Raw genomic sequence first — 27,520 nt, forward strand, 5'->3', positions numbered from 1 at the left:
TCATTGAAATTGTTTTCCTGGAAACCCTGTTGAAACTTTAGCTTATATCCTAGCATTGAGTCCTATTTCATTAATCCAGTATGGCACTCATTTTGCCATTTAATTATGTGCTACCCGAATTTTTCATAAAATCGTTTCTTTCAAGAGGTACAAGAACATTCTTGAAAGGGAGAGTCTGTCAGGTCTCAGCACCATATCCCTCACTCTCGATCCTAGAGCATATGCTCAGCTTGATGGGGTTGATGATAACAGTAGCAATTGCTCTCCTCCTCAGTGAATAATGACAATGAATGAAACGTCCTTGTAACCAGAGTTAAAAACCTGAAGGACAGTATAAGGAAAATGCCCTGCAAATTTATGTCACGATTATGTATGTTTAGCTCTCATTGTTGAAATAGACATATGGTAACTAAATTAAAGGTGTCTATGGGGATGTTGTTTGAATACTTTTTTTGCTGGCATTCACCTTGGCTAGTGAGGGGGAAATGGGTGAAAATGTTCCAGTAATCTGATACATTTGATGTTAGAGCAGCGGTTCTCAACCTGTGGGTCGCGACCCCTTTGGCAGTGGAACGACCCTTTCACAGGGGTCGCCTAAGACCATCCTACATATCAGATATTTACATTACGATTCATAACAGTAGCAACATTACAGTTATGAAGTAGCAATGAAAATAATTTTATGGTTGGGTCACAACATGAGGAACTGTATTTAAAGGGCCAGAAGTTTGAGAACCATTGTGTTAGAGGTTATATCTTCAACTTAAGAGGTCTTTTCATTAGTGGGTTCAGAAAACATGTTGGTATTTCCTTTAGTGTGATCATTATGTTAACAAAAACTATGTAGCCCTGGATGATTTGTCTCAGTGGTTAGAGCACTGGCACTTGGTCATAGTTTGATTCCTGGTTAAGGGCATGTACCTCAGTTGTAGGCTTGATCCCTGGATTGGTTGCATGCAGGAAGCAACCAGTCATTATGTTTCTCTCACATAGATGTTTCTCTCTCTCTGTCTCCTCCCTCCTCTCTCCCCTCTACTCTTGCTTAGAAAATGAATCAATGGAAAAACTATCCCCAGATAAGAATTCAAACAAACAAATAAACAAAAAACTATGTAAATATAGAGCATCTATAAATCAGCCAGGAAGTCCTATAATAAATGCATTCGACTCTTATTCCCATTGTAGGCACCAAAGCAAAGCCTTGTAAAATCTGTTTGACCATGGATATCTTCTTCTTTACCCTCAAGTATAGATTTAGAGATGTGCTAATCCAGGTCACCAGGCCGAGAAGAGTTCTCTGTTGGATCCTTGGTTATTGCTTGGCACCTGTGCTCTCACATTGAGCAGTCCTATATTTATTCAAGGTACCAGTGTTCTCTGCATGGCAGAGCAGGGCCAGAGCTAGGCCACTCGCCCTGATTCCAAGGCTGCTTCTGATTAATCGTATTGTTTTCCTTAAACATGTCTTAAGAAGGAAATTGATTTAAAACACCTTTCTATTAATCTTCACCCCTCAACACCCTCAGAATATACAGTAAGCCTTTTGTAATTTAATATTGATATCATGTAAGTATTTCAATTTGCAATGGAAATGGAACTCTTGAATAGAACTTTACAATGATCATCTAGACCCACATATTTTCTTATTTCTAACTGGAAATAATTCAGACTCACAGTGAACCAATTGTTTGTTTTGATTTATCAATTTTGAGTGTACTTTGTCTATGAAGCTTTATTTTGAAATTTTTTCTCCTGAGAAATAGTTGAATTGAGTTTAAGCACTACAGAGAAGTAACTGTTAATATTGATATTTTTGGTTTTAAGACCCTTATTTAGTGTGGTAATATGTGTTGCAATATTAATTTTTGCTAAACACAAGTATGATTCTTTGGATTTTGTGGCTGGAATGAGTGCATTTAAAGTATCCTAATCCTGACTTCTTCTTTTTTTAAAAAGGTATCTTTATTGTTGAAAGTATTACAGATGTCCCTTTTTTCCCCCATTGCCCCCCTTCCATCCTGCCCCCTGCGCTTCCCCTCACCCCCGCCTGGGCCTTTACCACATTATTGTCTGTGTCAATGGGTTATGCATATATGCATATAAATTATTTGGTTAATCTCTTTCCATCCCCTGGCCTCTCCTTCTCTCTGAGATTCATGAGTCAGTTGCATGTTTCTATGTCTCTGGATCTATTCTGTTCATCAGTTTATTTTGTTCATTAGATTCCACATATAAGGGAAATGATGTGAAACTTGTCTTTATCTGAATGGCTTATTTTGCTTAGCATAATACTCTCCAGGTCCCTCCATGTTGCCTCAAAGAGTAAGAGATCCTTCTTTTTAACAGCTGTATAGTATTCCATTATGTAAATGTACCTCAGCTTTCTTATCCACTCATCTTCTGATTGGCATCAATAATTTAAATTTTGGAAGCAAAGGCATCATGGGGATTATTTCATCTAACCCCAGACAATTAATAAGTGAAGTCATATTAGATTTGTCATCGTCCTCCTGGGCAAGTAGCTGAGGATGTATATAAGGCTGGAATCAATGCTCACAGACCAGTTGTCTTTTTACTTACCAATTCTAAAGAGTGGGCATCACTCTGTACCCTAGTGCTCTGCTTGGAGGTAAGAACTTAGTCTCATTTCTGAACTGGTAGAGCATAAACTAGGAAGGTTGTGATCATAATGATGTGGGCCAGGCCTTTATCTGTGACCTTGATTGCTTTCACCATTTCCAAAGTTTTGTTTTAGTGCTCTCTGTTTCACTTTGCTACCATTTCTTTACTTTATCCATTCATGTCAATTAAGATAATAAAGGAGAAGCTGTATTGCAACTTCATGTGTTGGACAAAAAGAATAGTTACAAATTTTGGGTTACACCCTAACTTGAATTCTAGGATCCTGGCTTTATGCCCCAGTTCAAGTGAAATGAAATGAAACAGTCCAAGACATCCCTGCTTCCCTCACCAATACCTTTCTATCATGAGATTCAGGTTGTATATTCATCATCCTAACTAAAATCATTTCTTTGGGTCTATTTATCCTATTTTATTTTATTATTTTTAATTTTTTTAAGTCTACAGCACCCGGTATTCCCAGGTGGTCTCCCATCCAAGTACTAACCAGGCCCGACCCTGCTTAGCTTCCAAGATCAGACGAGATCGGGTGCGTTTAGGGTGGTATGGCCGTAGACTATTTGTCCTATTTTAGTACTGCTCAGATAAATAGACACAACTATATGAATGCTATGCTTGCATTTATGGTTTATTAAAACCCAGCTTTAGTAGATTATTTTATTTTCAGCTATTTGTGGCTATATAATTCATAGTGGAGCAGTTTTTACTCCATCATTATAGTATCACTTCTGAGCACATTCCAAACATTACCTAGTTCTGTTTTTAGGTGTTGAATGTCAGTATTCTGATTCTGTGTTTCTTGTTAATTCTTAATGTGGATCAAATCACTTTTGACCTAAATTACTGTTGTTTATGTCTAATTTGTTAATTGAATTCCATGGTGTAATGACTATAAGTTACTACTGATTAAAAACATAGTGCTAATATTTTCACTGTAAAACTGCAGAATTTGTATTATTTTCTTTGAGGTTTGTCCCCACCATTTTCTTTTTTATCCCTACATTAAAAATGTTTGTTTAAGTCTGGGTATTTCTGTAAAATACAGAATACTATTTTAGGGCTATACTTCTAATTATGAAGAAAGATGTTAGTTAAATGTCTAAATACTTCTAAAAATTAATAACCCATATGCTTAATACTATGTAGAACAGCGGTTCTCAACCTTGTGGCCCTTTAAACACAGTTCCTCATGTTGTGACCCAACCATAAAATTATTTTCGTTGCTACTTCATAACTGCAATGTTGCTACTGCTATGAATCATAATGTAAATATCTGATATGCAGATGGTCTTAGGCGACCCCTGTGAAAGGGTCATTCCACCGCCAAAGGGCTCGCGATCCACAGGTTGAGAACCGCTGATGTAGAGTATTAAGAGGTAGAATGCTATTTAAAAACAAGAGGATTTTCTATAATATCTTCTGAAGAACTTATAGTATAGAATTCTAGAGAATAAATAAATATAAACAGATTTAAGAGGTTAAGGAATATTGATAAAAATTTTATTTTTAAAAATTTTGGGGATAATGTAGCTCTTTGGTGTTAGTTTCTTTCCAGATAATTTAATTCTTTCTTTAGGGATCTTTTGGGGTGGGGGTCTGTGAGAATTTGGGTTATTGCCATAGATGGGAGTGAAAACTGAATGTATAGATTGGACACGTATCATGGGAAGTCACATCATACGCAGATTTATGACTGTGACAAATCATGAGCTGCCAGTCTTCTGTACGTGGCAGCATTAAGCCTGTGCTGTAGTTTTTCATTGTCAGTGTGTGAATTCCAAATAAAGTTACCATTTGTTCTGTGTCTTACTAGGGAGCTCTTTTATTACCTTAAATAATTCTTTGGGGGTGGGCAAGGCAGATGCAGTAGCTCACATACCTATAATCTAAACAGAATCTAAATTAAAGGAAGATTTAAAAGTAATTTAATGTGAAGGTTTGACTAGAGATATATATCTAAGGTCTGTTCTGGTCCTAAAATGCTTTGATTATGTGTTGCTTTGTATTTCCATTTTTCTTTAGTTTTCCTTAAGAATTGGGGACCTTCAAGGAAACTATACTTATTTCTGTGCTTTTTAACCTAGTTATAGATGATGAATAACAGAAATATAGGAATAGAAGTGATGCTGGTAATTATTGGTAAAATCAATGTAATTTTTATGAGGTAAAGGAAACTTAATGGTTTTTGAAAAAACAATGACCTCAGAGCCTTACTATAATTTTATCTACCTGCTGTTTGGGAATGCATATCAATAGGCACTATCCTTGAAATTCCTTTTTATTTAAATATATCCTATTCCACTTACTTCATGGGAATTTGAATATTTTCATTTGAAAGTAATACCATATATAAAAATATGGAACTATATATTATATTCTTGGATGCATATTGCCATGCTATGACAAAGTAAATTTTGTAATGAAAAATTTAAAAAAACATTTTTTAGGCTAAAATTTTTATTCTGTATAATGAAATGCATAAATTAGGTAAAGGCACACATATCTATTGAAGAACATTTATTGTACTTTGTAGAACAATAAAGGTGTATTGTATATATACAACAAACATAACATTCTAGTTTCCCCCCAAAAAATGGTTTTAAGAAAGCAAAGCCCAGGCATGAAATTGGTTTTCACCTTGGCTGTACATACATTTATTCACTGTGCCCTTTATTTTGCTTATTTATTTTTCAAAATAGAGTAACAATTAGATATAAGCAAACTATAATTTGATGATCATTTGGCATTAGCATTTTCTTTTCTCTTAGAGTTGAATATGTAACTGTGATGATTAAAAACAAACATTTTGGTGTCTATTTGTTTTTATTGCTTCATTGTAAATCAGTGGCTTCTACAGATTGGGTAATGGTTGCCATTCATGCCCTCCAAGGCTGTACGTACAAAACTATTTCATTTGGCTTTGGAAAGAAAGTGAAGTATTTTCTTTGCATAAATCATAGTCACAAAATTTCAAGGTACCAGAGGTATAGTGGTCTTTATAAAATCCACTCCCACAATGCTGATCAAGCTTGTGGGCTAAGTCATTTGTTAGAACATATTTATTTGACCTTCTGATGTTTGGAGTGTATCTTAGTTTTAACACTCAATTTTTTCTTTTTCTTTTTTATTACAGTTTACATTCAGTATTATGTTGTATTAGTTTCAGGTGTAGAGCACAGTGATCAAACAATCATATACTTCATTAATACTTGATCCTTAAGTCTCAGGTAAATGTGCTCAACTTCTTGGAAAACTGATAAACTCTTGACATCTTCGGAAACTAGGAAGCCCCAACAACCCCTGGTGTTAGGCAGAGTCTTTGACTCCCACATTACGTTGAGCCTGGGTTTTATAGAGGTTCATCTGATGTGGAGCAACCCTCAACACTGTTGAATCTGAAGATACTGCTTTCTCTCCTCTCTCCAAAGTAGGAGTTCTCTTAGGGTGTAAATTACTAAAGAAAATTTGTGTGGTTGAGGATTATGTTACCCTTATCCTTTGTAGCTCCTCTCCAACTTAAATAAAAATAGTGGTAATGATAATAGATGTTAAAAATAGCCAATCACTTGGCTCTTGAAAGTCTTGTTTTAAAAAAAGTAAAGTTTCACTTGTTAACCTTTGACCTACAAATTCAGAATAATTGTTGATTTAAATATAAACTAATATATGTAGCAGGGTTAGAATTTTTCTAGTTTCCATAAAATTTAATACTGACAAAGACTAAAGAATTCTTTGTTTCAGAAATCTCATTTTGCAGATAATGAACCAGGAGTTTGAAAGAGTAAGTCTTGCTCAGGATCACCCCACTTATGGTAAGGGAGCCCCATTCAGGGCAATACCCAGCCTCCAGATCCCCAGGCCCTGGCTCTTTTCCCCCTCCAGTTATTGATGTTTAGAGTGAGAAGAAGGCTGAACAGCTGGCCTAATTCTGACCCACATTTTTTAATGATTTTGGTTAGTTTACATTGAAAATAAAGTCAGTACTAATTTCTAGTGTAATTGGTTACCTGCTTCCTGTGGAATAATCAGTGTTACCGGGTGGCTGCGGGGGCAGCTTCTGTCTGGAGGACCTGCCCCAGAACTGGGTAATCTCCTGAATTCAATTTCCCAGCCGACAACAGCCCTGACATCGTTCTTTTGCAAAGAGCTCTGAAGCAGCTTTGTAGATCAGAGCCATTGATTTTCAGATCAGGTTGGCTTATGGCCTTGAGAGGTCACTGTGACACTGCACTCTTTGTGATGCGTTTTATGCTATATGTTTTTTATTCCATGGGATACTGTCAAGACCTGGTGATGAGAGGCTGTCAGCCCGAAAGGCTGACTTTGATCCTCATATACAGTAAAACTAGTAGAAAAAAAATGCTCTATTCTATTTTTTAAAACTTTATTGTTGAAAGTATTACAAATATCCCCCCCCCTTTCTTTCCCTCATTGACCCTCTGAAAGGCTCTGTTCTCTCTCTTTTTTTTTAAAATAATATATTTTTATTGACTTCAGAGAGGAAGGGAGAGGGAGAGAGAAATAGAAACATCAGTGATGAGAGAGAATCATTGATCAGTTGCCTCCTGCACGCCCCACACTGGGAATCGAGCCTGCAACCTGGGCATGTGCCCAGACTAGGAATCGAACTGTGACCTCCTGGTTCATGGGCTGATGCTCAACCACTGAACCATGCTGGCCGGGCTGAAAGGATCTATTCTTTGTAAGGTTGGGCAGTCATAGGTGGCAGTGGCCATTTGTAGCCATGTGGTTGATGACACCATTGAGGTATCTTGTAAGCCTGTAGCCAGGACCACATGCTCCCACTTGAGGTAATGCATTTGGATTCAAAATTACCTCTTGCCTCCTGAGGAGGCACGTAATTTTGATTAGGTGTACCCTGTCTCATAAAGGCCGGGGCAGTAATAACTATTTGACTTTAACCAAACAGAACAGCACATTTACGGGATATCAATTATCCTGAGAGCATAGCTGTGATGTGGAGGCCTTCCGTTAGGAAACTGCTCACAGACTATAAAGTCACAAATCATTTTTTTCTATTCTCCCTTTTGCTCAAGAAAAATCATCCCTCCCCCCTACCCCCTTGCCCTTTTGGTAATGGTGAGAAAGAAAGAAAAGTCTACAAAGCTTATTGTAAGTGGAACTATATTCATAAATAGCTTCTTGATTGAGAACAAATGCCTCATTAATCTTAAGTGCTTCAACCAGAGAGCACAAGTAAAGTCAGGAAGAATAATGATGACATTATGGGGAGCATAACATACTGTACTCTACACCAGGATGTGCATGCCCGGAGGTCACTGGCTATAAGGCACAGCTCCTTAGAAACGCAGTGCAGGCGTTTCTCACGAATGGCAAAAGTTGGTCCTGTGGCAGGGTGAAGAAATAATGTACTTTGCTATTTGTTATCGAAGGTCATGCTGGGAGGAAAGAATAAACCAGCCGAGCTTTTATTTGAAAGCCGAATGTTGTACATTTTTAACAAAGTAAGATGTTCAACTTGAAGTACTTTGCTCAGGATCCTGGAAATACTATTATCTAAATGCAGTAAGTCCCATGTAGATTACTTCTGACCACTCTTCAATTATAAAGGTGCTTCTCCTTGCCACCAAGTATGTGTCTGGCTTGCTACCAAACAGGTGCCCTGCAAACCTCAAATTAATTTTTATCCAGTGGTCGGCAAACCGCGGCTCGCGCGCCACATGCTGCTCTTTGGCCCCTTGAGTGTGGCTCTTCCACAAAATACCACGTGCGGGTGCACACATACAATGCGATTGAAACTTTGTGGCCCATGCGCAGAAGTCGGTATTTTGTGGAAGAGCCACACTCAAGGAGCCAAAGAGCTGCATGTGACTCGCGAGCCGCAGTTTGCCAACCCTGGTCTAAGCAATGGCATTAGAAAGACAAATCTAAGAAAAAAATGTAATTTGAAACAAACACAAAGTGTAGGTTTCTATTCTGTTATCTTCTTTTCATACAAATGGTTAATGATATTTAAGTAGTTAAAATGTAGCAAGCAAACCCACCCTCCTCAAGCTGTTCACATTCTAATCCCTGGAACTTGAGGGTCTGTCCTGTTGCACAAAAAGGGGAATTATGGTGGCAGATAGTCTTCCAATTGGAAGATTATTTTGGTTACTTGGGTGCAGTCACAAGCGTTCACTCCCCACAGTTCAAAATGTGGGCCTCTTCTCTACACTAACAGCATATAGTCATTGATACCTTTCTCTGTCCAACTCAGCCTCTCCATTGAGCTGCAGATTCATGTGGCCAACTTCCTGAGCAGCATATCTAGTGAGTAGCTCAAATTCACTGTGTTTCAAACTGAATTCCAGATCTTCTCCTGTGGGCTTCCTAATTTCCAGACCTTCCAGCTGCTAAGGCCTAAAACTTTAGAGTCAAATATGCTTTTCTTTTTCTCATACCCCATGTCTGTCTGACCTGTCTTGTCTGCTTTTAAATGATCTAGAATCCTGGATACCTTTTCTTTTTAATTTATCTTTATTGTTGAAAGTGGTACAGATGTCCCCTCCCCCTCCCCCGTGACTCCCTTCAACCCGTTCCTGCCCCCTCCTCAGGCCTTCACTGCACTATTGCTATGAACATAGGGCTGCATATATTCTGTCTGATTGGTGTTTCTGGTTTCTTAGAATATATTCCTAGAAGTGGGATCAACTGGGTCAAATGGGAGTTCCATTTTTATTAAATTTTTGAGGAAACTCCATACTGTTTTCCACAGTGGCTGCACCAATCTGCATTCCCACCAGCAGTGTACTAGGGTTCCCTTTTCTCCACATTTTCACCAACACTTGTCTTTTGTGTACCACAACTTTTTTATCCACTCATCTACCGCTGGCCACTTCTTAATTACCTATGCTTATATTACCCATGCTTATATTACCCAGACCAATCTACTGATTACCTCGTTCTTGGATTAACACAGTAACCTGCTAACTTCTCTTCTCACATGTACCCTTGAATCTCTATCCTCTGCTATCAACATAGCAGTTGGAATGATCTAATATATATATATATATATATATATATATATATATATATATATATATATATATATATATATATATATATGAAAGCCTAAGCAACCAGAATGCCAGAAGAATCAGAGCGACCAGACTGACTGGTCGCTATGACACACACTGACCACCGGGGGCAGGTGCTCAACATAGAAGCTGCCCCCTGGTGGTCAGTGCGCTCCCATAGCCAACCTTCCGGGGCCAGCCAACCTCCCCTGGTCCCTCCCTGTGGCTGGCCAAACTCCCATGGTCCCTCCCCCAGTCCAGGAAGTCCCCGGCCGGCAGCCGGCAGGAAGGTCCTGGCTGGCAGCTGGCAGCCAGAAGGCCCCAATCAGCCCTTACCAGCCAGGCCTAAGTACCCCACCCTTGCAGAATTTTGTGCACCTGGCCTCTAGTTAACATATAAGTCAGATCATCTTCTTGCTGTGCTCAAGCTTTACCATGGCTTTCCATTTCTCTCATGGTAAAGTTATCACCTGTTTTTCATGACCTATGAAGCCTTATCAGATATTCTCCCACTTTCTTTTTTTTTTCTTTTTGTTTTGTTAATCTTCACCTGAGGATATTTTTCCTTTGATCTTTTAGAGAGAGTGAAAGAGAGAGGGAAAGACTGAGAGAAACATCGATGAGAGAGAAACACATCGATTGGTTGCGTCTCCTTGCACTTGGCTCGACCAGGGCCTGGGCCAGGGAGGAGCCTGCAACCAAGGTATGTGCCCTTTGACGAATTGAATCCGGGACCCTTTGGTCCCTGACTGATGCATTATTCACTGAGCCAAATCAGCTAGGGCTCCCACTTACTTTATGACTAGCAGGATCTGCTGGCATCATCTTTCTCTACGTAATTCCATGGCCCATTCCCATAGTACTTAACATCCTCTATCATCTAAATAATCTGATTTAGTTTGCTGCTGTCCCAACCAGAACATCAGTTCACTGAGGACAGGGTCTTTGTCATTCACTGCTGTTGTCCAGTGTGTAGAACATGGTGATTAATCAATATTTGTTGAAGGTATGTTTTCATTTTTTAAAAAATACGTTTTTATTGATTTTAGAGAGAGAGGAAGGGAGGGAGATAAAGAGATAGAAACATCAATGAGAGAGAAACATCAATCAGCTGTCTCCTGCATGCTCCCCCTGGGGATTGAGCCCACAACCCAGGGATGTGCCCTGATGGGTTATTGAACTGGTGACCTCTTGGTTCATGGGTCAGTGCTTAACCACTGGGCAACACAAACTAGGTGGTTTTAGTTTTTAATACAAGTTAGATGTGGGTTCTAAATGGCAGAACTCACTTGCTAGTATAAAATTCATTGGAGCCTGTTGAATTTCCATTCAGAAGATGCATGAAACCTGTCATTCACTTTCCCAGTCACTCAGAATTCATGCCAGCCCTGTCCAATGTGAGATCCTGACCTCTCGCCAACCCTGATAAATGAGCCACATCTTCAGAAATGGTTCTTCCATGTTTTGTTGATCAGCACTTTGTAAGCTAGCTTTCTGTTAATGTGATTAATTACTTTTTATTTTCCCAGCTCAGACAGCCTTATTTTACGGTTTTGCATTTCTGTTATGAACGTGTCAGATAAATAAGAGTGTGGGGAGGTACTTCAGTCTCATAATTTTTCTATAGCTCTGAAAATTGGCTTTAGTGGCACTTACGGATATGTCAGCTAAAATGAGAGCCTCTTACGAGGCAACTTGAGAATGTTGGTATTGGCATTTCTTTAACTGATGTTTTATAGAAGAGGCATTGGAACATGAATTCCTTCTACTACAAATAATGAACAACTGTGATAGCCGCATCATAACAATGTCCTTCTCACATTGTTAATGTTGTGTCAGCATTTTGATTATAAACACTCTTTTTCATGGTTTAATAACTGAGCCATAACGAAATCATTCCATGTTGTAAATTGGTGTACTAGCTGTTCATCTCAGGGGTGATTTTTTATGAAACCAAAGTTTTTAAAATACTTGATATTGCTAAAAGGTGATTTTGTGCCTAGTATTAGGTGAGGGAAAGGGCCATAAGTGGGAAAGGTACAATGTTCAGAATATATCATCTGAATTTATATTTTTTCATTCAGCTTTCAGCTGCCCAGGGGTAGTGGGTGGGGGACCCAATAGAATGGATCTTTTAATGCTGCACTTGAAAGTCAGGATTAGTCAAAGTCGCTAATCATCCGAGAGATGCAAATCAAAGCAACAATGAGGTACCATCTCACACCTGTCAGACTGGCTATCATCAACAGATCAACAAACGATAAGTGCTGGAGAGGATGTGGAGAAAAAGGAACACTTGTGCACTGCTGGTGGGAATGCAGACTGGTGCAGCCACTGTGGAAGACAGTGTGGAGTTTCCTTAGAGAACTGAAGATGGAACTCCCATTTGACCCTGTGATCCCACTTCTAGGAATATATCCCAAGAAACCGGAAACACCAATCAGAAAGGATATGTGCACCCCCATGTTCATAGCAGCACAATTCACCATAGCTGAGATCTGGAAACAGCCTAAGTGCCCATCAGTAGATGAATGGATTAGAAAACTGTGGTACATCTACACGATGGAATACTATGCTGCTCTAAAAAGGAAGGAACTCTTACCATTTGCAACATCATGGATGGAACTGGAGAACATTATGCTAAGTGAAATAAGCCAGTCGATGAAGGAAAAATACCACATGATCTCACTCATTCATGGATAATGGAGACCATTATAAACTTTTGAACAATAATAGATACAGAGGCAGAGCTGCCTCAAACAGATTGTCAAACTGCAGCAGGAAGGCCGGGGAGGGTTGGGGGGCAGGAGGTAGGGGGGTAGGAGATCAACTAAAGGACTTGTATGCATGCATATGGGCATAACCAGTGGACATAGGACATTGGGGGATAGGGGAGGCTAGGGGACTGTCTAGGGCGGGGGGATAAAATGGACACATATGTAATACCCTTTGTAATACTTTAAGCAATAAAAAAAAATAAAATAAAAAAAAAGAAAATAAAAAAAAAAAAAAAAAAAAAAGAAAGTCAGGATTAGCAGCAGCCTTATAGAGTAATCATGTCGTAAATGGCATTTCAGTATTTTGTCTTTTTTTGTTTTAGGAAACATTGGTTGACTAGCAGTATATTTAAATTTTTATAATAGAGAGTCATTTTATATTGGGTGTTATTGTTCCTGGAAAAGCGTGCTCATTACACATAAGATAAAACAAGATGACAGTGAACTCTGGCTGTGTAATTTTACTTATTTTCTTCTGTAAGGCTGCACAGTTTTGGTATCTCCATAGGTTAGATTGGAGAGAAGTTTTAGTACACTGAAAAGCTCTGGAAGAAATCATAGGTGTCCTATTTAAAATTTAAATTTAAGTGGAAACCCTCCCTGGTATTAGCTACAATAACCAAGGTTTAACTATAAGACTGCGCAAAAGACCACTAGGGGGTGCACCAAGGAAGCATAACAAAATGCGGAGACAAAGAAACAGGACAAAATTGTCAATGGAAGATATAGAGTTCAGAACCACACTTTTAAGGTCTCTCAAGAACTGTTTAGAAGCCGCCGATAAACTTAATGAGATCTACAAGAAAACTAATGAGACCCTGGATGATATATTGGGGAACCAACTAGAAATTAAGCATACACGGACTGAAATAACAAATATTATACAGACTCCCGACAGCAGACCAGAGGAGCGCAAGAATCAAGTCAATGATTTGAAATGCGAGGAAGCAAAAAACACCCAACCGGAAAAGCAAAATGAAAAAAGAATCCAAAAATGTGAGGATAGTGTAAGGAGCCTCTGGGACAGCTTCAAGCATACCAACATCAGAATTATAGGGGTGCCAGAAGATGAGAGAGACCAAGATATTGAAAACCTATTTGAAGAAATAATGACAGAAAACTTCCCCCACCTGGTGAAAGAAATGGACTTACAGGTCCAAGAAGGGTGGAGAACCCCAAACAAAAGGAATCCAAAGAGGACCACACCAAGACACATCATCATTAAAATGCCAAGAGCAAAAGATAAAGAGAGAATCTTAAAAACAGCAAGAGAAAGACAGTCAGTTACCTACAAGGGAATACCCATACGACTGTCAGCTGATTTCTCAACAGAAACTTTGCAGGCCAGAAGGGAGTGGCAAGAAATATTCAAAGTGATGAATACCAAGAACCTACAACCAAGATTACTTTATCCAGCAAAGCTATCATTCAGAATTGAAGGTCAGATAAAGAGCTTCACAGATAAGGAAAAGCTAAAGGAGTTCATCACCACCAAACCAGGATTATATGAAATGCTGAAAGGTATCCTTTAAAAAGAGGAAGAAGAAGAAAAAGGTAAAGATACAAATTATGAACAACAAATATGCATCTATCAACAAGTGAATCTAAGAATCAAGTGAATAAATAATCTGATGAACAGAATGAACTGGTGATTATAATAGAATCAGGGACATAGAAAGGGAATGGACTGACCATTCTTGGGGGGGAAAGGGGTGTGGGAGATGCAGGAAGAGACTGGACAAAAATCGTGCACCTATGGATGAGGACAGTGGGTGGGGAGTGAGGGCGGAGGGTGGGGCGGGAACTGGGAGGAGGGGAGTTATGGGGTGAGAAAAAAGAGGAACAAATGTAATAATCTGAACAATAAAGATTTAATTTTTTTAAAAAAATTAAAATTTAAATTTAAGTGAAAAAAGGAAAAATAGGATAAACCTCCACAGTTATATTAAATTAAATTATTTAATAGAAAAAGGTTTAATTTCTTCATATGTCTGTATATTGTTAGAGGAGTCTCCTATATCCAACACTGTTAGATTCTCAAATCTCATTTTCTTTTTATTATTATTATTGTTGTTTATATTATTGGTTAAAGTATTACAAATATTAGTACATATGTCTCCCTTTCCCCCCATTGATCTCTTCCCAGCCTCCCCCTTCCCATGGCACATGCCCTCACCCCCCCAGCGTCTGTGTCCATTAGTTATGCTCATATGCATGCATACAAGTCCTTTGGTTGATCTCTTACCCTTCCCCTCAACCCTCCCCTGCCTTCCTGCTAAAGTTTGACAGTCTGTTTGATGCTTCTTTGTCTCTGAATTTTTGTTCATCAGTTTATGTTGTTCATTATATTCCACAAATGAGTGAGATCATGTGATACTTATCTTTCTCTAACTGGTTTATTTCACTTAGCATAATGCTCTCCATTCCATCCATGCTGTTACAAATGGTTAGAATTCCTTATTTTTTACAGCAGTGTAGTATTCCATTGTGTAGATGTACCAATTTTCTAATCCACTCATCTGCTGATGGGCACTTAGGCTGTTTCCATATTTTAGCTATTGTTAATTGTGTTGCTATGAACATAGAGGTGCATATGTCCTTTCTGATTGGTGTTTCTATTTTCTTGGGATATATTCCTAGAAGTGGGATTACTGGGTCAAATGGTATTTCCATTTTTAATTTTTTGAGGAAATGCCATACTGTTTTCCACAGTGGTTGCACCAGTCTGCATTCCCACAAGCAGTTCAAGAGGGTTCCTTTTTCTCCGCATCCTCTCCAGCACTTGTTTATTGATTTGTTGATAATAGCCATTCTGACAGATGTGAGGTGGTACCTCATTGTTGTTTTGATTTGCATCTCTTGGATGATTAGTGACTTTGAGCTTGTTTTCATATGTTTCTTGGCCTTCTGTATGTTCTCTTTCGAAAAATGTCTGTTTAGGTCTTTTGCCCATAATTTGGTTGGATTGTTTGTCTTCCTTTTGTTAAGTTGTATGAGTTCCCTGTAAATTTTGGAGAATAAACCCTTATTGGAGATAACATTGGCAAATATGTTTTCCCTTGAAGTGGGCTTTCTTGTTTTTTTTTGGTGGTTTCTTTTGCTGTGCAGAAGCTTTTTATTTTGATGTAGTCCAATTTGTGTATTTTCTCCTTAGTTTCCATTGCCCTAGGAGCTGTTTCGGTAAAGATATTGCTACGACAAATGTCTGCTATTTTGCTGCCTATGGCTTCTTCTAAGATTTTTATGGTTTCCCGTCTTAAATTTAAGTCCTTTATCCATTTTGAGTTTATTTTTGTGTATGGTATAAGTTGGTGGTCTAGTTTCATTTTTTTGCATGTATCTATCCAGTTTCCCCAACACCATTTATTAAAGAGATTGTCTTGACTCCATTGTATGCTCTTGCCTCCTTTGTCAAATCTCAAATCTCATTTTCTACAGAAAACTACTGCTACTTTTTTGTCAATTGACCTTTCACAGCATGTGAGGGAGGCAACCAATTGTTGTGTCTCTCTCACATCAATGTCTCTCTTCTCCTCTCTAGCGCTCTCTCTCTGTTCCTTGCCCCCTCCTTCACCCTAGAGCCACAAAACTCAGTCTCTTTCTGTCTTTCTCTGCCACCCCCAAGTCTGGGTGTGCTGGGTATGTGGACCGGGGGCTGGCACAGGACTAGGGCTGGCACAGAGGTCACTGCTGGAGGACCTTTGTGGCTTAGGTGCTGTAGCCTCTTGCAAAGCCTTGAGCATGATGCTCTGACCTTCTGGCACCTTCTGTGAGGCCCCTTTATTGTGTGCTGGACATTTTGTCTATAGCAAATGAAATCAATATTACTATTTCTAGTAAAGGCCTGCTTCTTCATCTATGATCTAGAGCAGGGGTCCTCAAACTACGCCCCGCGGGCCACATGCAAATACAAATATTGTATTTGTTCTTGTTTTGTTTTTTTACTTCAAAATAAGATATGTGCAGTGTGCATAGGAATTTGTTCATAGTTTTTTTTTAAACTATAGTCCGGCCCTCCAACGGTCTGAAGGACAGTGAACTGGCCCCCTGTTTAAAAAGTTTGAGGACCCCTGATCTAGAGTAAGAGTGAAGTCATTCTGATTTGTATTTGATTGGTGTCTGAGCTTTGTTGCAGGTTTAGTTTGATTTTGTCTACTCTGGTTTCAGATGTTTTGAGGGTGGTATCAGGGCCTTGCATTTAGCAGTGTTTGTTCTCTGAGCACTGTGGAGATTCCTGCGCCTATCTGCTTTGCACGGCTGAGTTCGCAGCTTTTCGAGTCGTGGAAGACCTCTCCTTGCTTTAGAGCCTAGCTGCCAGATTTTGGGTTCCTGGGGAGTTTTCTTTTCTCCCCAGTTCTGCATCTTATTTTTTGCACCTCAAGAGCATTATTAGTGACAGATCCATATTTTGTTCCTTGTGTTAACCAAAGAGGTTCTGGCTGTAATAAAGAACCAAAAAGGTTCCAACCGGGGAAGGACAGATTCAAGTAGCAACCTATGCTCCAAAGAGAACAAAGGAAGGCATAATTTTATAGAAGTGAAATTTACAAGTGTGGTTCCTATTTTGGTCCTTCATGCAAATGAAAGATCTGTCCAAGTTAGCAGGTATTGGTTAGTCCAGTACGGTTAAATATTCACAGGTCTTCTCCCATTCTCAATTGTGAGCTTCCTAGGGCAGGCATAGTCTCTTATTGATTTTGGCGCTCTACTTTGATATCCTGTGCCTTGCCTTGTACCTGGAGGCAAACGATGGTGGGGACAAAGAGCTTGGACATGTGGTCAGGCAGACCTGAGCTTGAATTCCAATTGTTACCTTTGCTGATTGGTTAGGGGTTGGAAAACTATGGGTCATAGAAACCACAGGGGAAAACTGTTTCAGACATGATCAATATGTTGAATGCTGTTAAGATGTCAGGCAAACCAAGGACTTGGAATGATCTGTTAGATTTTGTGACATGGGGGTCACTGGTGATTGCAGAAAGAGCGAGTTTCACAGTCTAGTAAGTGGGAGTCTCCTCAACTCCACTGAAAATCTTAAGTCTACCTGTTATTGTACTTTAGGGGACTTTTCCTCCTGTTATAGTAGCGCTCTGCAACATGTGTACCTGCTAATGATCCTAAATCAGCTTAAATCAGCTTCCATGCTGCTTTGCTGTATTTAACTCTGCTAACTTGTCCCTTTAGGCATCTCCTCAGTACTAGTTTCATTAATCAGACATCTAATTCTCTGAGTGTCTGAGCTTCTTGCAGTCCACAGCTCTCCTTTGCTGCATTCCCACTTTGATACTATCTTTTTATGTTATTTTGACCTCGTGTTTTGTTTTAATTTTCATTCTCCCCCCCCAACCTGTGGAAAGCATCTTAAATTAATGGCAAAAAAATAAAGTTAGTCATGGTATATGAAATTATTATGGAATAATTTGTATATTTTAAATAATTTGAATTACTACAATTCTCCTTTTTAATATTTGGATTTTGAAATATTTCTTTCATTGTGGGCTGCATCAAAACAAGTTCTTTCAAAGGCTTTGTGATGTGAATAGAGAAATTTTCCGTTGAATTATCTCCTTGAGCTGGGTTTATTATGGATTCAAATGTATGTACACAGAGCAGTTTTTGTTACTCAGAACTATTGATAATCACCTAGGAAATTTCAAATAGATGTGCAGAGATGTTCCAGACACATAAAACCATTGAATGTCTCTGGTTGTTTGCCTTTTTTTGCTGCCTATTAAGAGTTATACAGATATGTTATTCTCGTCAGTTGTTTGTTATTGTTCTCCTCAGAAAAATAAAAGCAATGGAGTCTGACACTCCGTTATTAATAGTTGTTATGTTAGAGTTCTTTTAAAGCTAGGCAGATCTGTTAAAATTACTTACAGATCACCTTGGAGAACAGATAAAGAAATTTCATACATACAGATTAGAGAAAAAAGAACAAAATAGCCTGTAACTATTTTTAATTGAATTTATTGGGGTGACATTGGTTAATATAACCATACAGGTTTCCAGTTGTACACCTCAGTAAAACATCTGCATGCTGCATTGTTTGCTCATCTACCAAAGCCTATAACTAGTTTTAAAAACTCTATTAATGCAGTAAATTGGGAGGACAAGCTTGAAGTTGAAAATAAAAAGAGTTAAGTATTTAATAACAAGTTCTAGGTCAACAAAAGGCATTGCATTGCTTTCTGGCCCTACTTACACATGGATTTTTTCCCTAAGATTATAATAAGAAATGATGACTGTAGTGTATGTTTATAGTAAAGGGAGTCATCTTGGAGTGAAAATGTCCATGTCAATCTAAGACACATAAAAATGTCAAAAATATAAACTTATGTGGGCAAAGGAAAACATTTTTATGGCCCTGTCTTCTGGGGTAGGAAGCCTGGGTTTATCAGAACAATCTTTCCAATACCATTTGCTCACAAAAAGACCAAAATGATAATTTTATGATCTCTAGTTGATTCTCAGCTTCCTTTAACAGGCATCTCTTTCGTGCTTCTTCAACACTGCAGTTTCTGTAATAGGCCCTTTTCACTCCTCTAGCCACATCTTTTACAAAGTGCTTCCTGCTTCTCCTTATCTTGGAATGAAGTGTGCCAGTTCTGTTTTTTAGCCATCTGGTTCACAGATTACGAGAACCGGTCATGGTCTCTTCTAGAATTGTAGTTCGTACCTCTCCAGGTACTAAGTTCTCTGTGCCACTGCTTTCCTGCACAGGTGGCAGCTGAACATGGTACCAGCATAATGATGGTTTCTTCTAGATATGTATATGAGGACATTTTGGGTTACATCCTCAGTTTCCCACCTCTCTGTTGCTTTTCCCTTTTCAAACTGCTCAGAGATAGGCCTTAATAAAATTCCTAATGATTCTAATTTTAAAATAAAAAATGAGAATTTATGGGAACATTTAGTTAACTAGTAATTTATTATATAGGTCTGATAATTGTGTGGCATTTTTTTTCTCCTCTAGGAGTGCTGTCTCTGCAATTTGAGAGGGGGTGCTCTTAAGCAAACTAAGGACAATAAGTAAGTAATACGTTCCATGTGTTGAATTTCATTGTTTTCTTCTCCTCTCTGGAATTGGTTGAGCCTCTGGGTGGCAGTTTGCTTTACCTGTCATTATTGGACACACTGTTCCAAGGCTTGTGCTTTCCAGATCTGAGGTTGGGACTTTGTGCAGAGACCTTTACTGATACCACATTCACCTCTGCTGACAAAGGTGTTCCAACTCTTGTTTTTGTTCTGTCTTTAACACCATGAAGAATAACCCCTTTGTAGTAACAGAGTCTTTTAAATGAAGGCAGCCCATATCATTCTAGGTGCTGTTGGAATCGTAGCATTTAATATGATGAATCCTATTTGTTCAATAAAAACAGTATGGCAGAAAACAGTGAAAACTGTTATCTTCACATAAATAAAATCAATCATAGTCATAACATTAAAGTGAAACCATTTCTTTTTAACACCAGCAAATTAACAAGAAAGTATATGTACTACAATAGAAATACAGAGAGAAACATTGATTTTAACACTTAGAGGGGACAGTTGGAGAATATGAAGAGTCTTATGTGAACATAAACGAAAGGTAATCTGGATTTTATGGCGATTCTTGAAATATATTTTTGTGTGAATTTTATTTTCATGACCTGAATTTACTATTTAAAATGGGGAAAAGTATTTATAGAATTCTTTAGAAATAGAAATATGTAGACATGGTTTAGGCAGAGGTTTTAAGCTGGCACTCGAGGGCCAGATTCAGCCCCAAGATATATTTTAGTTGACTGATACACATTTTATGCATTTGATCCAAAATTTAAAAGTTGAGAGACTTTTATAATAAAATATAGGTTTTCGTCTTTACTTGAAAAAATGATTGTGCCTCTCTATATGACCATAACAAGTTGGGATGAGAACCTAGTCTAAATGGGCATGCGTTCCCCAAGTTCCCATGATTTAACCTGTACACTGTTTACGTCCTGCAAGGTCCCACTGGCACTGGACTTGGGGACCTGGGTGTAATGTAATGATGGAGTTTGCATAATTGTGTGCATGTGCACGTGTTTCTGATTGCTTATAAATATGAGCAAAAAGAATAAAGATGAGTCTATGAAACTATTTTCGCTTAATTTGGGATCTTCATCTTTCACAGTTAATGTGATAGGCACTTTGCTAAAAAGTAATGACTAGTTCTAGGATGTTGTACAAGTCATACACACTGTGAGATGATTTAGGTGTCTCCTGTGTAAAGACAGAGATGATAAGAACTTCTTTTCCTATTCTTGGGCTAGGACAAAAAGAAATAGTGTTTGCTGTGGAACTATAGTATTTATCTAGACATGGAAGAGTGTACCCTGATGGGGTTGACACTTGTCTTCTCCTCCTGTGGTTTTTAAAGGCAGCATGGAATCTTGTGTTGTTTGAGTGAAATAAATATGGTTTGATTTACAAATAGGTTGATGAATTGATAATTCTTTCAAGAACTTTTTAAAGCTCAAGAGGCTTTTTGTGTGGGACATAATATTGATGAAAAACTTAATGGTGTTATTGGGATATTATCATTTTCTGGAGTAATTCAGAATTTGAAAGGAGATGCTATATTTTAAGTAGGAAACAAGGGAACAAGCTAATTTCATTTCTTCTTGTCTCTAATAGGTTCCTTTGATTATAGTGGGGTTGCAATGAGAGAAAGTTTAATTAAATATTTAGTATTAGTTCTTTTAGAAAACTTGTGGTTTATTTTGGTTTGCTTTATGGCTTTTGTATTATGTAAAAAGATTATGTACTATACCCGGTTCATAACTTTTATTATTTGAATTAATCTTTTGCCATATATTAATTAGCTAAAATATATTAAACACCTGTATTGCAGTATCAAATGAAACAGCAAACCTACATTTCAGTATTTTGCAGGTCATGCATAGAAAACCATACATATATTGATAGGATTGAATCTTTGGTCTTTACCTAGTTTTTCAAGTCACAGTAGTGGGCAGGTATGCTTCTGAATCCATCCAGGTATTGTCTAATAGATTTAAAATTCAAGGAGTAGTCTGTTTGTGATGGATTCAGGCTCTTGGCTTTCTTTCTTATCTGTGTGTTTCCCCTCTGTGAGAATTGCATTGCCTGGTTGAAGTATGAGGTATGTAAGCTTAGGGAACTTGTGTTTATGTTTAATGTCTCCTTTTCTGTAGGTGGGCCCACGTCATGTGTGCCGTCGCGGTCCCAGAAGTTCGATTCACTAATGTCCCAGAAAGGACACAGATAGATGTAGGCAGAATACCTTTACAGAGGTTAAAATTGGTGAGTGGCAAAGCTTCTTTTTTACCTCATAAATTAGAATTAATTTCAAGTTCTGAATATTTTTATTAATACACACATTTCCAAGGTGATTTTTCTGTTAGCTTCATTTTATTGTTCTACCCTTTCTTTCCTTTAGGCTAAATTTACTTATCTGTACATATACTTTTCCTGTTATATTGTAAGTATGCTTATAACCTTCTTCAAATTCTGTTTGAAATAAGGCAAAGGAATACATTTCCTGGGTTAATGTGAATTTTCAGACTACAGGCGATCTGGTGAGGTTTGTTTGTAACAGACTTTGAACTACTGTTTCTGTGTACGTTGTTTAGAGTTTCTGTTCTCTCTTGCCTCTCTTTGGTTGGTCTTGACTTAGCAAAAAGCATCTAACCTGATTTCATCATCTCTTCACCAAGAGACTTGTCGAGAAATACAAATTATTATTATTACCCAGGGATTTCCTCACTTACTAATAAGACACAAGTCATTTAATGTGCCAAACTCCCAGGCTGATTTTCTTTTGACCTGTTTAGAAACTCTCATAAAAATCTTTCCAGTGGTTCTCTTTGTTCAGAGTATGTTTTATTGAAAAGATAGGCCGTTAATGTCCTTAACATTGAAGTAACCTTGGAGTTCTATTCAGTTGGTAGCCAGAAGATCATTAGGTTAGGTCCTTATAATTCGTATTTAATGAGAATTTTCCCTAAAGTTAAATTGCATGACCTTAAAATGTGGGAGCGTATCTTACACATGGATTTAAATCCCTAGAACAGTGGTTCTCAACCTTCTGGCCCTTTAAATACAGTTCCTCATGTTGTGACCCAACCATAAAATTATTTTCGTTGCTACTTCATAACTGTAATGTTGCTACTGTTATGAATCATAATGTAAATATCTGATATGCAGGATGGTCTTAGGCGACCCCTGTGAAAGGGTCGTAGCCCCACCAAAGGGGTCGCGACCCACAGGTTGAGAACTGCTGCCCTAGAACGTCTTCAGTTCTTGTTATTTTTGAGGCACTTCCACTTGAGACTGTCTCGGGCACTATAGCTGTAGCGCTCATTCTGCCTGACTGTTACTTGTTTTGTTCATTACCATTCTTTCCCCAACAGGGACCAGGGTGTACTGTCTCTATCTTAGGTACTTGGAATCTAATCTGTTGTCACCGCCCCACGGAAGGAAAAGTGAACACTTACTGTTCGTTATAGCTCTATCTAGGATTTCACATTGCTAGGAAACAGAGGCCCTTTGTAGAACTGGTGAGCAGATGTGAGCGGTGGGAATAGGATGCTCAGGGTTATAAATGAGATGGAAATGAATAGGTCATTTAAAAGGCCCTTTAAAATTCAATTCTTTGGCTCCTGGACTTCCATAGGAAAGCTTGAAATCTTACATCTTGGTCACCAATTTAAAAAATCACCAATAAGAAAGAAAAAAAGAGATCTGCTTTCAGGCAGGTTATTAAAAAAATGTTGAATTCATATGTCAAAAATTTTTTAATATTTAATGTAACAAACACAAATATCTTACATTTTACTTTTTTATGATTTACAAGTAATATGTATTTTCAAAAATTTAAACACTTCATTGAAAGATGACTTCTGTTCCCCAGGTTAATGCCCCTTGGAATGATTAGTCACAATTCATTGAAGCTGGACCTTCATTTTGCTTCTGTTGTCCATGAGTGTTTTTGTTTGTTTGTTTTTTTAAAATATATGTGTCTTTATTGATTTCAGAGAGGGAGAGAGAGATAGAAACATCAATGATGAGAGAGAGTCATTGATTGGCTGCCTCCTGCACGTCCCCTAATGGAGATTAAACCCGCAACCCAGGCACGTGCCCTTGACTGGAATCAAACCCGGGACCCTTCAGTCCGCAGGCTGACGCTCTACCCACTGAGCCAAACCAGTTAGGGCCATGAGTGTTTTCTTAATGGTGTATTGTTTTTTTTTTGTTTGTTTTTGTTTTTTTAAAATATATATTTTATTGATTTTTTACAGAGAAGAAGGGAGAGGGACAGAGAGTTAGAAACATCGATGAGAGAGATCGATCAGCTGCCTCCTGCACGCCCCCCACTGGGGATGTGCCCGCAACCAGGGTACATGCCCTTGACCGGAATCGAACCCGGGACCCTTGAGTCCGCAGGCCGACGCTCTATCCACTGAGCCAAACCGGTTCGGCTAATGGTGTATTGTTATCCATACCAGTCCCACATGGGTTTTAAGGAAACAGCAAGAGGGACAGCACGACCATTTCAATGCCATTGAGGAAGCTGTGTCTAGAAGACTGGAATCTGATGATTGCATGGGAAGGTGGCAAAGCTTACTGTTTTCTTCACAATGCCGTGCCTAACTTTGATTGTGTATATCACATACTCCTTATACTTTATATCCTTAAACAATTGGTACCTTTACAACAGTATGTCTTGAGTGAATTTAAGATTTAAAATCACCTAATGTCTGTTATCGAGCTGCTTATTGACATACAGATGTCCATGAAACAATTTGGGTGAAAATAGCAGGCGATATATCAGATTTCCCCCCATTTTTTAATGTATTTTTATATGCATAGAGAGTGTCTTCATATATTTATTGATATGCTCACACTGGTTACCTTAAATGGGAAACTTCAAGGAGAAACTTCATTTTGTGGAGGAGCAGGGGTGGGAATCACTCAAAAGTGCTGTAATTGTTTGCAAGGGGGAAATGGTCAGAAGTCTGGCTAACTTTTTCACCAAGAACCCTCATCACAGAACCATCACCTGCGACCCTCCTATAGTGCTGTCTGTGCCCTGGTCTTACCCAGTGTCTGGGGTTTTTGGACCCTGACAGGCTAGCCTTGAACAACAAAATTACAAATGATCATGTGTGTGGGGTGGAGTGCACCTTCCCAGAGAATAGGATACTCTGCTCTATTACAGTCAAGGATGTGCTTTCCGACATTAGCATTCTTTTGAACATTAATTTAGTGAGTGCATCACCAATCCGAAGTCAGAGCAGTAGTTATGTGTGGTATTTCACACAGGCCACTGTCCATATAGGCAAATTATTTCACTATGTCTAGTTAGTGAACGCGTGTGTGTCTGCTGGTGTCAGTTTCAGTCTTTTTCTGGGGCTACAGCCAACCCTTTTCTGGATGCTAGACTGCCCACCCACCTTCCTATTCACACGGGTGGGGGATATTAAGAATGAGTTAGATGTCAGTGTCAACTTATTTCACCAAATAGTTACCTTATCTTACCAAATACTTAGTGTATATCCTATCTAATAAAACAGAAACATGGTAATTGGCGTACGACCGCAACCCTTCCCATTGGCTAATCAGCGAGATATGCAAATTAACTGACAGCCAAGATGGCGGTAACCGCCAACAAAGATGGCGGTTAATTTGCATACTCGCAATGATGAGAGGCGAAAGGGGAAGGACTGAAGAATGGTGATCGGCAACCCAGGCGGAAGGCAAGAGTTGGGGGGTGGGCAACGACTGCCTCCCCCCCCCCCCCCCCCAGCGGGTGATCGCCATGGGAAAGCTGGGGTTGCCAGCTAGCCTGCGGCCCTGATCGCCATGGCAATTGGAGGGCAGGAGGGCCGGAGCCCAAGCCAGGTGGCAACTGCGGGCCCCTGCCATGGCAATCGGAGGGCGGGAGGGCTGGGCGCAGGCCCGGCAGCAACCCCGGACCCCCGCCATGGTGATCGGAGGGCGGGAGGGCCATGTTGCAGGCCAGGCAGCAACCACGAACCCCCACCATGGCAATTGAAGGGCGGGAGGGCCTGCGTCCCTCAATCGCCATGGCGATCGGAGGGCGGGAGGGCAGGGCACAGGCCAGGTAGCAACCCGGGACCCCTGCCATAGCAATTGAAGGGCGGGAGGGCGGGGCACAGGCCAGGCAGCAACCCCGGACCCCTGGCCATGGCGTTCAGAGAGCGGGAGGGCCGAGTTGCAGGCCAGGAAATAACCATGGACCCCCACCATGGCAATTGAAGGGCGGGAGGGCCTGCGCCCCTCGATTGCCATGGCGATTGGAGGGCAGGAGGGCGGGGCGCAGTCCAGGCCGCAACCCGGACTCCCGGAACCTCTCTTAAAGGTTCTCTTAAGGCAGTTGGCGAGGGACCTCGGAGAGCCCCAGGGGGCCCTGGTGCCAGCAAAACTGAGACCTGGGGCGGCTCTCCCCAGAAGGTCCAGAGAACAGCCACTGCAGCCCGCCCCCACCCCAGCGCAAGGCATGACACGCTGGGCCCGAGGCCCCACCCCCTCCCAGAGGCCCCTGGCTTGCTCATGCAGCCCTGGTCACATCACCGGAGCAGCTATAAGGCACAGAAAGCACCATGGACAGCCGCTTGCTCCCACTTGCATTTGCTAAGACAAGGCCCGAGGGTGTGAGGGCCGGCTCACATCTCCTTCTCCCTCCTTTTGCTCCTCCTCTGGCTGCTTAGCTCGCCCAGCTTCTTAGCCAGGCTCCTCTGCAGCTGGGCCCACTTGGCGGGGTCCAGGGACCGGTCCTTGGCCCCACTGCCAGCGTACAGCACTCCCACCCAGCTGATTCTCTACGGGGCATGGGCACGGGCCCTCTCCCCACAGCCATGGATCTTGGGCAGGCAGTGGCTGAGGCAGTAGCGGTGGACGCCCGCTACAGTGTGGGCAGAGCAGTCCCGGATTACGAGAGGGATGTCCGACTACTGGTTTAGGCCCAATCCCTGTAAACTGGCAGGACATTTTTCGAGGGGTCCCAAATTGGAGAGGGTGCAGGCCAGGCTGAGGAACACACCCTCCCCCGTGCACGAATTTCGTTTACTGGGCCACTGGTTTTTTAATAAGACATTGCTCTTGTCTGCTAGCATCTTATAGTGTAGATTGGGCTTTCTCAGCTGGCTCTGTTGACCTTTTAGAAAAGATACTTCTTTGCTGTGGGTGACTGTCATGTGCATGGTAGACGGCAGCATCCTTGAACAGGCAGACAGTGCCACATATCCCCCTGGGAGGCACATATCCCCATCTGAGAATCCACTGGTCTTCAGAGAAGACATAAACATACAGAGAAAATTTTCATTTTTAGACACGGACTATCTTGATTGAAAGAAGTAAGTTGGAGACTGAGAGAACAGAAATTCTTAATTGCTTTTAAAAACATCCTAGAGATCTTTTTTTGCCAATTATTCAGATTTCTTATTTGTCAATAAATTAATAGAATTTGACAACATGAGTATACTTACTACTGTATTAGTTATATAATCTGATTTAGTTTTTTAACATCTGTTTTTATAGAAATTGAACAACTTTGAAAAATAATCAAGTTTTCATAAATATTAAAATTCTGTGAGGTTTGTGTGCACACACCCATGCAAATGGCAGTTACTAAGTGAATATTTATGGAATAAATAAAAGGGAGAAAATGGTTATTTATTATTTGTGCTTCTGGCTTAACATATACGGCTGGACGGTTTGATCAGACAGTACCAAATAGTTTGTGCCTTTTTATGGTTTCCACTGAGAAAGCTGTGGTGGTAAACTCATGCACAGCTCTGTGCTCACTGCTCTAAGCCAAGGTATTGCTTTCCATGCTGGCATCGCAGGGTACATGTGATTAGGTTATAGAGCATCACAGTATTTCGGAGAGCCTGTGGAGCATCTATGCAGCACTTGCCCTGTTGTCTGTGAGTCCTGATCTTGGAACCTCTCTGATGATCTGGGGGATTGAAAACAAGTGACCTGATGAAGGTAGAACAAATTGCTCATCCATGAAGCAGCAAGGGGGCTCTGAGC

General features: G+C 39.9%; 1 protein-coding gene and 1 non-coding gene across 12 annotated transcripts in view; one reads left to right on the forward strand and one right to left on the reverse strand.

The window, feature by feature from the left end:
• KDM4C (lysine demethylase 4C) overlaps positions 1–27,520 on the forward strand; it is a 335,140-nt gene that overhangs the window by 203,734 nt on the left and 103,886 nt on the right. For 8 of the 11 annotated variants that reach the window (XM_036331125.1, XM_036331119.1, XM_036331122.1 and 5 more), the window contains 2 exons: positions 19,434–19,489; positions 21,655–21,763. The exons of 1 other annotated variant lie outside the window; for it this stretch is intronic. In XM_036331125.1, the coding sequence (XP_036187018.1) occupies positions 19,434–19,489; positions 21,655–21,763 (165 nt within the window). Of the gene's footprint in view, positions 1–19,433; positions 19,490–19,932; positions 20,049–21,654; positions 21,764–27,520 lie in introns of those variants that run through there. 2 more of the 11 variants (XM_036331127.1, XR_004971309.1) reach the window with 2 other exon arrangements.
• On the reverse strand, positions 3,079–3,197 carry LOC118667762. Its single transcript, XR_004971360.1, has one exon. It is a non-coding gene; the product is annotated as a 5S ribosomal RNA (ribosomal RNA).

Source organism: Myotis myotis, unplaced genomic scaffold (genome assembly GCF_014108235.1).
Source record: "Myotis myotis isolate mMyoMyo1 unplaced genomic scaffold, mMyoMyo1.p scaffold_m19_p_12, whole genome shotgun sequence".
NCBI classification, from domain to species: domain Eukaryota; kingdom Metazoa; phylum Chordata; class Mammalia; order Chiroptera; family Vespertilionidae; genus Myotis; species Myotis myotis.